General features: G+C 39.3%; 1 protein-coding gene across 1 annotated transcript; it reads left to right on the top strand.

The window, feature by feature from the left end:
• Nucleotides 1-514: 514 nt before the first annotated feature.
• Nucleotides 515-15,221, top strand: KLHL41 (kelch like family member 41). The gene is made up of 6 exons (XM_037044522.1): nucleotides 515-1,854; nucleotides 5,240-5,397; nucleotides 5,518-5,625; nucleotides 8,904-9,089; nucleotides 10,433-10,579; nucleotides 14,881-15,221. Exons 1-6 carry the CDS (start codon nucleotides 745-747, stop codon nucleotides 14,990-14,992), a joined length of 1,821 nt encoding a protein of 606 aa, XP_036900417.1. The 5' UTR covers nucleotides 515-744; the 3' UTR covers nucleotides 14,993-15,221.
• The last annotated feature ends 1,097 nt before the right edge of the window (nucleotides 15,222-16,318 follow it).

Raw genomic sequence — 16,318 nt, 5'->3', positions numbered from 1 at the left:
TCATTTTAAAATTTAATTCAATACTAATTAAAATGTTTTCACTTACTAAAGATAATTTAGAGTGTCTTCGAAAATTAACAGTTTCTCTTTAGTATTTCAATTATGATGAGGGTATTATTTTTAAGGTTTTTCCAAAACAACTACAATTATAACACATAAGTAAAAGTCTTTAAGTTTCCTACTTCCAAAATAAAATGACATACCTCATTGTTTTAAGTTGAAAATAAAACATTGTGAGTAACAGTTATTGGAAAGGAGACATTGCTCATGAGTATTCAAATCAACTCACCTCATATTCTTGACCTTTGCATCATTAGTCCAAATAGCCAAGGAGCTGGCCACCAGACCGTTTTTAGTGGACCGACTCATTTTTATGATTCAGTTTTCTGTTACTTCATAAGTACTTTCTTTTGGTAGCCTTTATTAGCATATCTTCTAATGCTTTATGTATTTTAAAGCTTCCCACTTCATTTAAATTTCTTGTTTCCTAGCTGTTTCCTTAGTGATAAAAAGTCTCAGTTGTCCCTTTCAATCTCTGACAGCTGCAGGAACAACTCTTCTTTCCAAACTGGCGCTCCTGAATTCCCACTGTTAGAGCTGGCATCTATATTTAGCTGGTGGGATTAAATTGCACCAGCGACAAGCTGGGCAGCGCACACTGACCTGCCTTTTGACAGCTAGACCCGTGTGCTGCGAGGAGCCGAGGCCTTCAGTGTCCCCTTCCTCACCCAGGTTACTCACAGAATGGATTCCCAGCGGGAACTCGCCGAGGAGCTGCGGCTTTACCAATCCACCCTTCTTCAGGACGGTCTAAAAGATCTCCTGGATGAGAAAAAATTCATCGACTGCACCCTAAAAGCTGGTGACAAAAGTATTCCTTGCCACAGATTGATTTTGTCGGCCTGTAGTCCTTACTTCCGTGAGTACTTTTTATCTGAAGTTGATGAGGCGAAAAAAAAGGAGGTAGTACTAGATAATGTGGATGCCGCCGTACTGGATTTAATCATCAGGTACCTCTACTCCGCCAGTATTGATCTCAACGACGGGAACGTGCAGGACATTTTTGCCTTGGCCAGCCGCTTTCAGATCCCCTCCGTGTTCACTGTCTGTGTTTCTTATCTTCAGAAGAGACTGGCTCCTGGTAACTGCCTCGCCATCCTGAGGCTAGGGCTTCTCCTGGACTGCCCAAGACTTGCCATCTCTGCCCGTGAGTTTGTGTCCGACCGCTTTGCACAGATTTGCAAGGAAGAGGACTTCATGCAACTGTCTACACAGGAGCTGATCTCCGTCATTTCAAACGACAGTCTGAACATAGAAAAAGAAGAAGCAGTATTTGAGGCAGTGATGAAATGGGTGCGAACAGACAAAGAAAACAGGGTTAAAAGCCTGAATGAAGTGTTTGATTGTATCCGTTTTCGCCTTATGACAGAAAAATATTTTAAAGATCATGTTGAGAAAGATGATATCATTAAAAGCAACCCAGAACTCCAAAAAAAAATCAAAGTTCTCAAAGACGCTTTCGCAGGCAAGCTCCCAGAACCCAGCAAAAATGCAGAGAAGGCTGGGGCCGGTGAGGTGAATGGAGATGTTGGTGATGAAGATTTACTCCCTGGTTACCTGAACGACATTCCCAGGCATGGAATGTTTGTCAAAGATCTTATCCTCTTGGTCAACGACACGGCTGCAGTGGCCTATGATCCCACAGAAAATGAATGCTACCTTACTGCACTGGCTGAACAGATTCCCAGAAATCATTCCAGCATCGTTACCCAGCAAAATCAGGTATACGTGGTAGGGGGACTGTATGTGGACGAGGAAAACAAGGATCAACCTCTGCAGTCCTACTTCTTCCAGGTAACAAAGGCTATTTTAACATAAGTAGAGACATAAAAGAGAGGTTGTTACTCACCGTCCTATTAGCTGATTTGCAAATTATTTTGTTCTAAGTAATTCCCAAATGAAATGCAGGGTACTTGCATTTTATTCTACTTGCTGTCCTATTCCAGTCCCCCAATAAAGCTGTAATCAAACAGATTTTATACCTTTTTGCAAAGTTGTCTTGAACTGTTTTGAAATTCTTGGAGGTAGCATTTTATCTCTTACTTGTTGTTACTGCCTATGATATAATGTTGTTGAACATGAAAAGAACTTCTCTATATATTTCACACACTTTGAATTACCTTCTAGGAAAAATTGCCTGCACAACTGTCCCTAATTTAAATAAACAATATTTAGAAATTTTTATTTATAATATGGTAATCTTTTATATATGACAAATTATCACATCTATTTGGATCAGAGTTGCACTTGGTCGTTATTACAACTTTATCTGTTTTGTGAAAGCACAGAAGTTTCTGAGAAAACATTCTAAACTACTAGAATCTCTGTTCTTTGTTTGAAGGGAGTTCTTTTCATATTACCAACTCATTGCTCTTTATCAGTTTGTGAAGCAATCGGTGGCTTGCCAGCACCAGTGCTTCGTAGCTCCCCGCCAGCTCAGAGGGTTTGTTTAGGTCACACCCAGTCATGGCCTGGGACTTCTGGGCACTTGAGTTGGAAACATCAGAGATAAGTGGAGAATGTCATAGTGCAGTAACTGTGTATTCTCAAAGTGGTGAATGCTGTACATTCACAGACCACTACATTTAGCCAGCTTTTTCTAATCTTGAAAAATGTAATAATACATGTTAATCATGCTTCTTAATTTTCAAAGTTCCACTGAAGAATGTTAACTATTAAATATAAAAATAAAATAGAAGCTGTAATTGTACGTATGTGAACATGGGAGAGAAAATTTCCTGAGCCTTAATTTTAAATTCAGATAAATTTCAAAAAGGGCATGTTCAGTTAAAAAGGCAATAATTATATCAAGGAATTAAAAATGATATCAAAACACAGATACCTAGAAATCGTAGATCCAAGGAGCACTTACAGCCTTACCGATATCCTGTTCTACCCTGTTACTGCCTTACGTTCATTGGCACAGCCTCTCGCTCTGGCTGAAGAAGCCTGCTTCGTGTCTTTATAGCCACAAAAACAGTTATACAAAAGTGAAAGGGTCAACTCCCTGTCATTGCCCATGCCTTGCTCCTTTTAAAAGGCACAAATGGTACAACAAAGTGCCAGAATAAAAACACCTGATCATAAAAGAAGTCTCTGAGTCATAAGAAATTATAGTTATGAGGGGTTTGGAAATGAGAAAGGATGAAGCAAAAAAGAAAAAAAAAGAAAGAACTCACAGACACGGACAATAATGTGGTGATTGTGGACAGGAGAGGGTGTATGGTGGTGGAAAAGGGAGGACAAATGGTAATGAAAAATACAATATAAAATAAGATAATTTTAAAGGAAATATAGGTATAAGAATAGGTTTTGCATTTTTCTTCTTGGTGACATTTATTTAAATGCATTAAATTAGGAGTACTATGACCTTTGGTCGTATACTGTAGATTATGAGAATTTTTTACTTAGGTAAGAGGGGGTTTTTCCACAGGCTGGAAATCTTTTCTGAAGATTTCATCAAATCTTTGAACAGCACCACATCTTAAAATAATCCAGATCCAAACCCTAATTTTAAGGATGAGGAAACTGGGGCCAGAGTGGTTAAACAGCTTAACAGCGCATCTGTCTCGGAGTCTGCCGGGCAGTCTGCTGTTTCAGCTGCAGTAGGAGGTGTCCCATCGGGGGTCGGACGGGATGCAGACCGCACTGCAGAGCGTGGCAGAGACCCATCAGCATGGGGCTATAATGGCTTCTGTTCCCATTTTGAAACAAAAACTATGGATTTATGTAGCTTGCATTTGAATATCTCTTACGAGCTTTGTGAACTTGGGCAAACTAGTTGATCTTTCTGTGCCTCAATTTCCTCACCTGTAAAATGAAGATAATAAGATGCCTATCCTGGAGACCAAGTGAGACCACCCGTGTGAGGCGTTTACCATGAACACTGTCACAGAGTCAAAACCCATACATATTCATTTTTATTTCTGCTTTACTACACACCCTTTTCTTGATCAAAGGATTTTATTCAAAAATGAAAACATTTGTGATCACAATCCAGATACTGAAATTAGTAAATGCAAAGCTAATAATTAAAGCACTCGTCTCACCTAGTCTTCAACAGTGCTTTGCTTTAACCAAGGTCACTAGAACAGACAGAGACAGGCTTCCACAGCGACCCCTCCTGGACCACAGCCTTCAATACCTGCGTCTGTCCTTGGCATCTGATTATTCTGGGTTTACTCTTTTTTCTTCTTCTATACAGAAGTAGCACTAGAGAGCACGAACAATCTGTGACTACACTCCCTGCAGACAGTGGTTTTCTTGTGCCTTGGTGTCCTAAATGCAAAGTGGAAAGTATTAAAATCACCAATAGTAAGTTGTAACAATAGTAGAAGGCTGAAACTGACGTCAGACATACCAGAATCACCTACCCCAAGGCCCGGGCACTTGGAGGGCTGTCTTAGGCTTGCGGAAGTGGCAGTCGCACAAATAAGCAAAGTAGCTTCCTAATACAAATGTTTTTAAAAAGAGCAGGATAGGCCCTGACAAGGTAGCTTAGTTGGTTAGAGTGTTGTCCTGGTATATCTAAGGCTGCAGGTTTGATTCTCAGTCAGAGCACACACAAGAATCAGCCCATGAGTGCATAAATAAGTGGGTCAGCAAAGTCTCTCAACAAAAGGCTAGGAGGTGATAGGCTATAACACCTGCCTGTATCATAAGGTAATAAGCAAATCTAAGAATTTTTGAAGGCAAGAAGATACCGCCTAATGCGTCAGTTGTCTGTGGACTGAGCGACAGGTCCAGCTGTCCCGGATGCCAGCGCGGGGAGCATGTTAAATATAGCATGAGGGGATCATTCATACCGTGCCCCTCCCTGCAGTGAAAACCTCTCTTCCCCCAGTGTCCTAAAAGCGTTATGATTCCTTGCTCAAACCTGAACAAGGAAACTAGGGAAGAATTAATTGGACAAAAACTTCACAGTTCTAACTAACCTCTTGTGACCATTTTATTCTCCTTCCTCTCTTGAAGTCCTACACATTTTAGTACTTTCTGCTATTTCAGCACACCAAGTAGATTTTCTCATTTTTCCAGGTAATTCTGGGTAAAATATAATACTGTCGGGTTATAGTTTTATTTTACTTACAAGATCCTTGACTATCCATGAATTCTGAACAACACGAAGTGAGCATATTTTCTGGTACCAGCTCCACATTCCCTCATATGTCCTTTCTTCCAGCTGGATACCGTGGCGTCTGAGTGGGTGGGGCTTCCACCCCTGCCTTCTGCGAGGTGTCTGTTCGGCCTGGGGGAGGCGGATGACAAGATCTACGTGGTTGCAGGCAAGGACCTCCAGACAGAGGCTTCCCTGGATTCAGTGTTATGCTATGACTCTGTGTAAGTTGGCATCACACTCCATTTCTTAAGCATTCAGGTGTATGAATGCCTATAACGTTCCTACTGTTAGAATCTGGAATTTATTGAAAACATATGAATTCTATCCTCCTCTGATTTTAGGGCTGCAAAATGGAACGAAGTAAAGAAACTTCCTATCAAAGTTTATGGCCATAATGTGGTTTCACATAAGGGGATGATATATTGTCTAGGAGGAAAGACAGATGACAAGTAAGTTCCCTGAAATCTCCTTGTGCTTTATATATCCAGATGATTTTTTCTTACAAGCATTCCTTCTTCTTTTCATTTAAATCTACATACTGAAATAGAACTTGGTTCTTTCTCACCCATAATTTTTTTTGGAAATAAATTTTTTAAATAAAATTTTGAAAAGTTATTGCAGTAGATTATAAATGAGTTCATAATACCTCCAACATAAGCATTCTTACAGTAGAAAAACAGCATTTAGGAACATAATCAAGTATTTTTAAGCTAATTTATAACTACATTGTACATTAAAGCCAATGGAATTTAAAAAATTCATTTAGTCATAAGTATATCTTTTAACTTAGTATTTAAATATAATTACTAACAATGATGTATGAAAATATCATAGATTTGTACTCCACATCTAGAGGATTGAGATAGGGGGCATTTAAGACAGAAAAGCGTGGCGACTGAAAACAGGACAGTCATTTCTTCGGCAATGTTTCACGTATTTACTCCTGAGCAGAAGTGGTTTTCAAAATAGTTAACCTTGGTATTCCCACTAGTGCCCAGTTGCTTGTGACAAAAACAGGATGAAGTTTCATATATAAACCTGAGTTTATTTCTGGACACTTCTCGAATTAAGTAATTAAGAAATTAAGAAAAGAATTAAGTAATTAAGAAAAGTATAACTCGAAGGGAGAACTGAGTTCAGAGCACTCCAGAAGTCAGTCAGCTTAGCTGTTAGTCTGTCTGATGAAATGAAGATTTTCAGTTTGAATGGTGAGAACTAATATTCTGTCCCTGAAAATTCTAACTGGGCTTGTCATCATTTTTCCAGGTTAATTAATAGAGATGCCCCATCCTGGAAAGGGAGCCAGAATTAAAGATTATAAGGGCAAAACAGGGAAGGAGAGTAAAATAGAAATGTGCTGGAAGTAAAGAACCTTATTTTCTGGAGTTAGTAGTTAATGATTGGTATTCAGTTATAATGACAAATACAGCACAGAAAATGTGATTGAAAAAGCAGTGAGTTTTTATACAATAGTTTTAGATTCAAAGATAATATTCTGAAATGTTGAAATCCTTAATCCTAGCTATTACCATCAAATGAATATTTAAAAGAGGCCATATTATAAATTCACTCAATGTAAAATCATTTTTGGAGGACCAAAATTTCTGTTCAAGATTAAATGTCAAATATACTACCTGTGATATAAAAGTTCTGTAGCAAAAAAAAAAAAATCTTACATTGGGCATTTTTTCCTGAGTAAATGAAATGGAAAATCTATTAAGCAGTTTCTGATTTGGAAACATAACGACTCTGCCAAATGATTTAAATTGTTTCCTTCAAGTAGTATTAGTAAGTAGGAAATTGATATGTCAGTAAGAAGCATACAGGTCTTGTCAGTAAGAATATATTAATCTTGAGAATATGATTAACCAAGACATTGCTTGACAAATGCCGAAGTCAAGAACTTTGAATTGAGTCATTATCTAAAAATAAGCACTGAGCCCTTGCTGGTGTGGCCCGGTGGACTGAGTGCTGGCCTGTGAACAAAAGGGTCACTGGTTTGATTCCTGGTCAGAGCACATGCCTGGGTTGCAGGCCAGGTCCCCAGTAGGGGGCGTGTGAGAGGCAACCACACATTGAGTGATTCTTGTACTCTCTTCTTTTCTTCCCCTCTATCTAAATAAGTAGATAAAATCTTTAAGAAATAAGTGAAAGTTAGCACTGAATTACACTAGTTATCACCACTGAATGTGAAAAACATGGCTTTGTATCATGCTCTAATCAAGAAGTTTTAGAGTAGTACTCATAGTCAAATATTAGATGAAATGCTTCTACTTCAGGTATCTGGTCTTTTATATGACTAAAGAAAAAAAAACTGTCCTCACAAAAAAACTGGAGTTTTATTTGTGTGCTTTTTGGCTTTACCAAATATATCCAGTTAATCACTTATTATTTGGAATTCAGTAAATTATGGATAACTTTAAGGAAACATAAGAAACATACTAAGAATAATTCACAGTGGATTGAGCATGGGCCTGTGAACCAAAGGATTGTGGTTCGATTCCCAATGAGGGCACATGCCTGGGTTGCAGGCCAATTCCCAGCAGGGGACACACAAGAAGCACCCTCCCTCTCTCCTTCCCTTCCCCTGTAAAGATAAATAAAATTTTTTAAAAATTTTTAAAAAAAGAATAATTCAGATGAGCCCAAGTTTTTCTGGTAGCATTCAGCATATAAAACTGTTCTCATTGTCTCACTTGTAGTCCCAGAGTTCTTAAAATACACTGTAATATTAATGGTATGCTAAAACGAAATGAGCCATATTACATAGTTAAATTTAAAATTGGCACATTCTCATCTAGTTATTTTTAAGTGAACTGATTAATTCCTAGGATATTCAGATAATTAAACATTTTTGTTATTGAGGCACAATAAAGGGTTAATCTTTTTTTCCTCTATTGCATGTCTTCCATTAAATTTAGTAACAGGATTAAAATCTACTTTGCATGGGTTTCTAAGCAGTTGCCAAAATAAAGGTACCCTACTTTCCAGTAGTATAATTAAGTTATAAAATAGTTTTGATCCTCACATTTGAAATGATTCCTTTGCTTGGTGGCATATGTTCAGATTAAGAACACTTTAACGGCCCTAACTGGTATGAGTTAGTGGGTTGAGCACTGTCCCACGAGCCTAAAGTTTGCCAGTTCAATTCCCAGTCAGAGCACATGTCTGCACTGTGGGCTAGGTCCCAGGTTGGGGCCATGTGAGAGGCAACTAATCTATCTGGTACGGTAATATTTTCTCTCCTTCTCTTTCTCCCTCCCTTCCTCTCTCCTTAAAAATAAAAATTTAAGAATCTTTAAAAAGAATACTTTAGGGTTAACCAGTATCACACCAATAAATTCAATAAAAAGGAAAAATAAATTAAGTTTTTAAAAAGAACACTTCGGGGTTTTTTTGATCCCCTGCTATACTACATACTTCATATGAGAAGCAAAGCTAGATGACTAGTGAAGTTGCTTCTTTCAAAAATGGAAGGTTCGCCCTGGCCAGGTGGCTCAGGTGTTGGAGTGTCGTCCTTCTGTGCACTAAAATGTTGTGGGTTCGATCCCCGGTCAGGGCACATGTCTAGGTTGCAGATTTGATCCTCGAGTTTGGGAGGCAACCAATCCATGTTTCTCTCTTTCCCTTCTTCTCCCTAAAAATCAGTAAAAACATATACTCAGGTGAGGATTTTTTTTAAAAAATGGTTCTAAAAGGACCATTTTGCTGTCCTTTATGTTTACAGAAAGTGTACGAACAGAGTGTTTATCTACAACCCCAAAAAAGGAGACTGGAAAGACATGCCTCCGATGAAAACTCCCCGCTCCATGTTCGGAGTGGCGGTCCACAAAGGCAAAGTCGTGGTCGCGGGAGGCGTCACTGAAGACGGTCTGTCAGCTTCGGTTGAAGCTCTCGACCTCACGACCAATAAGTGAGTTAGTGTGTCTGACTACGGCATAGGAATCACTGTACATTTTAATTTTGGATAAGTAGTAAGCTTTCTAATTAGGACATGGGGAAAGGAGAACAGGGAGGTAAGGATTAAAGAGGAAATGTCTTCATCTGGGTTTGCTTTCCTGTTGCTGGGGGTAAGAATGCCTCACCTTTGGCTGCACTGCATGTGTTTGTAACCTGGAACACATGACCTCCCAGGGAATGTTGGAGTGTTTAATGTGTACTTGGTATTAACCTTGTAGATTCAGTCATGCAAAGGGAACACTTCCGAGCAACTATCTACATGGAGGGGGACAACACGCCTCTGTAATTTGACTTGAAATAGGTAGTTTAAGGATGAAAAGACCTCCATCTTCGTTTGTGATGTTTGTAAAGCAAAAATGCTTCAGTTTAACTTTTTATGTTTTATAATATTCTTAAAATTTTCACCTGTAAGCTTTTATTGCCTTCAAGTTCATGTGAAAGGATATTTGAGGGGGTGGGGGAGGTAGAAGACAGTAAATAGAGGGATAAATGGGGATGGAAGGAGACTTGACTTGGATGCTGAGTGTACAGATGATGTACTATAGAACTGTATACCTGAAACCTATATAATTTTATTAACCAGTGTCACCCCAATAAATTCAATATAAAAAGATATTTGATATTTATATAAAATTAGTCTTTTTCAAAATTTTGAGCTCACACATCTGAATTACATATAGTTTTTATACTCCTAGTTTAGCAGTGAGGGAAAATTGGAATGCTGTTATTATTTTTTAAATAAACCATATATGCCTGATTATCTGGAAATTATAATACAAGGATCTTCTATGGAGGGGACTTAAACAATCATTAAACATCATGTTTTGAAAACTGTATATTATGGGTAAACTTATGATATAGGAAGTTAAAGAAGCCACACACAGAATCATAAATATTTTCTTAGTTTTGTTCATATGTATGGATGGGTGCTGATATTTAAATGTATGCTCTTATAAAAATGACAAAATGACACTAAAATGTTACTTATGATTATTTCTGGGCAGTATTATCATAGGGGATATTTGCTTTCTTTTATACATTCTGTATTTCCCATATTTTCCACAATATACATATACTGTTTTTATAACTAGTTTTGTTACATCAAGAGCTTTGTAGCAAATCTGGTTGCATCTTTCAAATAAAGGGATAATATTTAGATATTTTCCACTAACAAACTTAACTTTCTAAGTTTGGGTGCCTAGCCTACTTGAATTTCTTTATTATAATTACCTGTCACTGGTCAGTATTTGGCATTTCTTTAAGTTTCACATTGACTAGATTCTCAACAATTCCTAGATGGGACATTATGGCCGAATTTCCCCAAGAACGAAGTTCCATCAGTTTGGTCGATCTGGCCGGATCCCTGTACGCCATTGGTGGGTTTGCCATGATTCAGCTGGAGTCCAAAGAGTTTGCACCCACCGAAGTCAATGACATATGGAAGTAAGTTTCCTTCACTCCGATTTTCTGAACTAAATATCAAATGAGTAAGTGATCATTGATAAAGTAAACAATTTTTAAGTAAATAGTAAACCAGATTTTCCCAACATGTCAGCTACTTATTGGTGGTACACCCTTGGAAATTCATTGAACTGTTACATGTGCTACTTATTGAATCATATGCTGCTTCTAATGAGCTGTGACCTTGGAAAAGAACGTACCTGGGCCTGTTCATTAATTCAGTGAGAACTGGACTGTGGACCCTTTAAGCTCCATTCCAGCTCTGCGAGTGCAATGCTCTAGGCCTCCACAGAGTAAAAAGCCTACTTCCAAACCACCTACCTTTCTACCACACACTACTTTAATTTCCTAAGAAAACAGAGTTCTGAAGGAATATTTAAGCTCCTGAGCCTTCCATAAATTCATTAATTCTATCTTAAATCTAATTTAAATGGTTTCACAATTTTTTGAGAATAGTTACAAAAGCTTTTTTAAAATGAAAAAGCAAAAGGTAGCAATCCACTTCCCCTACCAGGTAAGTGTAAGTTGTGTCACACAGAGTCACGTAAGTCAGAGGCAGGATGAACGCGGTTTACGTGTCTGGTCACCATCAGAAAACCGTGTGCCTGCTGAATGGCACCTGCTGCCTCCCGCCCAGGCACTGTGCTTGCTGATCTGAGTTCACAGGAAGCAGATCTCAGTTGCCCGAGGTGAACCTGAGTTCGTGCTGCAGCCCCATCCAGACACTGCCAAATCTGTGCTTTCCCTCTCAGCTTGCAGGCCAGTTCTTTCTCCCAAGTCCAGATGCCCTTCCCTGGCCTGTCGTCAGGTTGTCCAGAACATTAAGACTCAAATTGTTGGCATCTCCTGGAAACTCCTTAGAGCTTCAGAATCTCAGGCCCCACCCAGACTTAACCTTTATCTGCATTTTAAGGAGATTCCCAGGTGATTTACTTGCATGTTTAAGTCTATAGATACAGCTATGTCAGAGTGATCCCTGAAGGCATACCACTAAGCCTGAAAGTGAAAAGTGGATATTGTTTGTTCCATACCTGGACAAGTGCATGCCTTACTCCCAGCTGGTGAACTGGAAGGCTAAAAGGCCAGTAGCTTAACCAAACATTTTGTGCATCCATCATTTCCTTACATTGTTATAATAGCAACTAGCTGTGTACAGAGCAAGAAAAAAGTGGCTATAAGAGGAAGTGAACTATTACCCCTCCCTCCCCCACTGCCCTCAAAAGGGAAGAGAAACTGAAGATTCCCAGGAAAGAAAAACGCTTGACTTAGCAAAAGGGTTAGATGGGGAAAGTCTAGAAGCAATAGAAAAAAAAAGATGGAATAATGAATGGTTGGAAAGGTTAGGGGTTTTGGAAAACAGGGGTAGGAACAAAGAATGAATAGGTATCGATTCTGAACCCTGGCTGCACATTAAAATCACTTGGGATGCCTTTAAAATATTCTGGTAACTGGGCCTTAATACAGATCAATTCAAAATTAGAGTTTCTAAAGGTAGGGTCTGGGCACTAGGTCTGGGCACTAGGTCCTAAAATCTTCCCAGGTGATTCTAATGTGTTGCCATCACAAGCTGAACTCCACGTGAGCCACTCTGGCTCCTAAGGGTCAAAAGCCAAGTTGCTCCAGCAGGAGGAAGTTGCAGGCAGCATCTCCTAGTGCAAGCAGCCCTTGTATTGCTGAGGGGAGTCTGGAAGAGGGATCTGCTCTGATTATGGTTTATTTTACAACCAGGACAGTGGTTCCCAAACTTGCTTCCTCACTAGAATCACCGAGGGAGCATCAAAAATACTGACACTCTGTCACATCTCTAGTGACTGTGACTTAATTGGCCTCAGGTGTGGTCTGGGCTTTGACTCTTTCAAAGATCCCCAGATGAGTCTAATATGCCAAGTTTGGGAACCACTGGACTGGAGAAAGGCAAGAGGGGCATTCATCATTATCTGCTTGACTGTAAAATTTTAAACTTAGGTACTGGCATTTTCCATTTGGGTAATACTGTCTAGAACAGTGATTCTCAAACCTTGTTGTTTATTAGAATCACGGGGAACTTCTAAAAAATCCTCATATCCAGGTCACACTCCAATACCAATAATTCAATCTCGGGGTTAGAACCCAGGCATCTAATGTCCCCAAGTGGTCCCAATGGGCAGTCAAATTCAAGAACCAGTGATCAGCACTGGTTCCCAAAGTAGCATCAGCAGCACCTGGGTATTCATCCAATATGCAAATTCTCAGGCCTCACCTCAGACCTACTCAAAGTGTGCAGGTGTGGCCCAGCGACCTGTGTGACTTGGGGGAAAGCCACTGATCAACAGAAAATGTCTGCCCACTTGCTCTCAGCTTCCACGTGAATATTCACACAGGCAGAGATGTAAAAGGGATGAAAACGATCAGTCTACCGCCTTCTAAATGTATGGACCCTCTCACTGTTAACGTGTTAAAAAAGTTAATTTTTCTATTTATTCTTGAAATCACTGCATTACTTAGGATTGGCCAAGCTGGAAGTCGAACTGTAACTGCCAGGAAGCAAACCTTTTCAGTCTCATTTAACCTCAACCTCCTGTTGCTTCAATGTGGTCACTTTTTCATTAGGACATTTCAAATGTTATCTGTTAATTTGCTGGCCCAAATTTTGTTTAGATAACTAAGGTTCTTCCCTTTATTAGTAGTAAAATGTTTTTTGCCTACTTTTCTCTACATAAAAATCACTCAGGGCACAGTACAACTGTTGAGAATTACCCGTATTTTTTGTGGTGTATAACACACACCCAACACCAATTTTTTTGGTGCACATTATACATGGAATTATTATACCCATGGTATGTAATCATTATACCCATGTATAATGCACATCCTTACTTTTCCCTCAAAAAATTTGGTCAAAAAAGTGTGCATTATACATGGCAAAACACAGTATATTTGGACGACTGAAGAAACTCAGATAATCCATTTCTTACATAGGCATCAGCAAAATTTAAATCGCATTCATCATAGAATGACTTGGGTTATTTCCTTATGCTAAATAATAACTGCTTCTGGAGGAGCGAATAAGGTGCTTAAGATGTATTACTTGTCCTCAAATACCTTTGAGCTTGTTGAGGACATAACATAGAGGGAAAATTCAAACAGAGTAATTGCGGCACGGACCCGCCAACCGAAAGGCGGCCAGTTCCATTCCTGCCCAGGGCGCATGCCTGGGTTGTGGGCCAGGTTCCCAGTTGGGGGCGTAGAAGAGCCAACTGATCCATGTTTCTCTCATACATGGATGCTTCTCTTCCTTTCTCCCTCCCTCCCTTCCCCTCTCTCTAAAAATAAGTAATTTTAAAAAAGAGTAATTGCTATAATACATACTATATAAAGGACGATGTGAGACAGAGAAAACGACAGACTCTGACAAAGGCAAAAAAAGCTTTAGAGGGAAAGCAGCATGAGGAGTTCCTCATGCAAAGGAAGAGGGGCATTTCGGGCACCGGGCAGAGGAGAGGCACGCCTTCCAAAGGAATTCAAGTCGTCTGTTATCTTTATGACCCTGAATACCCAAAGGGGACAACCAGATCATACCTAATGTCAAGTGCAGGTTAAGAGTAGCACTCACACAGGACAGTAAGGGGGAAGGAAAATGGATTTTTTTTATTAAAAATTTTTTTTCAAAGATTTTATTTATTTATCTTTAGAGGGGAAGGGAAGGAGAGAAGTATCAATGTATGGTTGCCTCTCGTGCATCCCCTGCTGGGAATGGGCCTGCAACCCAGGCATGTGCCCTGACTGGGAATCGAACTGTGATCGTGTGGTTCATAGGCCCGCACTCAATCCACTGAGCTACACCAGCCAGGGCAGGAAAATGGATTTTTATGGAGTGACCACTGGTGTCAGGTTCTGTGCTGGGCACTAGTGTATGAGAACGACTGGAATCATGATCAAGGTAATGAATGGGCCCAGCTCGTCCCAATTCTTAAGGTAGAGTCTGCTGGCCTTGATTCATAAAGACCAGCCATATTTATTAATCCAAAAGAGAATGATTAATTGCCTATATATCACTCCTCATCTCTGGACTGTCTCTAATTCCCAGAGGGAGCTTAACTGCCTATGCATCCACATTATACTGTGGCCATAGCTCAGGCATACTCACTCAAAGGATGCATACTTTGAGTTATTCTCCTGCAGACAGGGGCATCCTCCTCTGGCTGAGGACCAGTAGGGTTTCTCAAAGATCCACATTTGTATATTTGACACGTAAGGAACCATCCACGTAAAAACTGCTACTGATTACTCTTTTTCTCCACCAGGTATGAAGACGATAAAAAGGAATGGGCTGGGATGTTGAAGGAAATACGTTATGCTTCAGGAGCTAGTTGCCTCGCAACACGTTTAAATCTCTTCAAACTGTCTAAGCTATAAACAAGAAGGTGAAAAAATGCAATAGATTGGGAGGTGGTTTGTTTGGATAATAGGGCTTTATTTATTGTTTTTTAAAAGCCTATAGAAATTCACGTAGAAATTATTTCCTAAGTTACTGTCCAAGAGGTTAGCAGTGGGTATCAAAACCTCAAAGTCCCTGAATCTTCAATGTAATAATCAGAGTTTAAAACCATTTTCTAATGAGAAATTAAATATTAACTTTAACAGACCATTTGTTTTGAGATGTCTTAATTAATTGTAAAGCAGATTCCTAAGTTTGAGTTGTGAATCCTTTCATTTGCATTGGTAGGGTAACTTTACACATTTTCTATTACAAATGAAATTGAAGAATAAAATATGTTCATCTACATTTTGAAAAATGTTTAAAACATCCAAAGCCTTCCCTCATGCCTCAAAATGACAAGAATTCTGTGTATCATATTAAAGATTACATGCCATAAGACTTCAGGAATGCTATTTAAGGAGTATAATTAATGGGTCTCATTTGAAAGGTCTCATTTGAATGGGTCTCTCTAAAAGCAGTCAAATTCAAGTGGTCTTTTTTTTCTCCATTCTTTTTGACATTGGTATACTGTTTGTAATTTAAATAAAGTTTTTCAGTTTAAAAGAAGCCAATCAGTTTTCAACCCATTAACTAAAGTATCAGTGCTAGGAGAGCAGGGGAGTGGCCTGAAACTGCAGAGGCAGGAGTGTAGTAGTGGGTGGTACGGAGGAGGGTGTGTATTCATTGGTTTATCTATACTTTGCAAGAAAGAGCTATTTGCAAATTTCTGAAAGAAAGGTCACTATATTATTCCATTTTCTGGTACATAAGACCCCTACATTCACACAGTTTGTTTTTAGTGTACACAACAGGGTAGGGCAGAAGTAGGTTTACAGTTGGTTCCATGGAAAATAATACAGTAATTAATAAATACTAATACAATAATAAACTATTTCACATACAACTGTAAACCTACTTTTGCCCCATCCCATTCATAGCAAGTTGACTCAAGGTCTGTCCACAATCATCACATTCAACCCCAATCATCAACTAACCACTGCTTATGGGCCTCACGTGCTTTCCCAGACTTGTTTCACGTCTCCCGGACACACGTCATTTTCTGAGAAACCTGACTTAGGACTGATGGAGAGGATTCTACGACTGGGGAGAGGGCTGAGCAATGCAGACACGAGATTCAGTGGTAAAGGTAACACTTGGGATGGTGAGAATGTTCTGGGACTGGGTGATGGTGCTGCTGGTGGCACGACCTTGTGAGTGGGATTGTGCCACTAAAAACCACTGACTTGTGCACTTCGAAACGG

Source organism: Sturnira hondurensis, unplaced genomic scaffold (genome assembly GCF_014824575.4).
Source record: "Sturnira hondurensis isolate 20B ecotype Veracruz unplaced genomic scaffold, ASM1482457v3 Scaffold0004136, whole genome shotgun sequence".
Taxonomy (NCBI): domain Eukaryota; kingdom Metazoa; phylum Chordata; class Mammalia; order Chiroptera; family Phyllostomidae; genus Sturnira; species Sturnira hondurensis.
This window is presented reverse-complemented; position numbering and strand designations above follow the sequence as displayed.

Bases quoted from the DNA above. Each gene is read 5' to 3' on its own strand.
- KLHL41 (XM_037044522.1), top strand. From the start codon at position 745: ATGGATTCCCAGCGGGAACTCGCCGAGGAGCTGCGGCTTTACCAATCC. The intron at 5,626-8,903 runs GTAAGTTCCCTG...TTATGTTTACAG, and splicing joins GGAGGAAAGACAGATGACAA to AAAGTGTACGAACAGAGTGT. The intron at 10,580-14,880 runs GTAAGTTTCCTT...TTTCTCCACCAG, and splicing joins GAAGTCAATGACATATGGAA to GTATGAAGACGATAAAAAGG.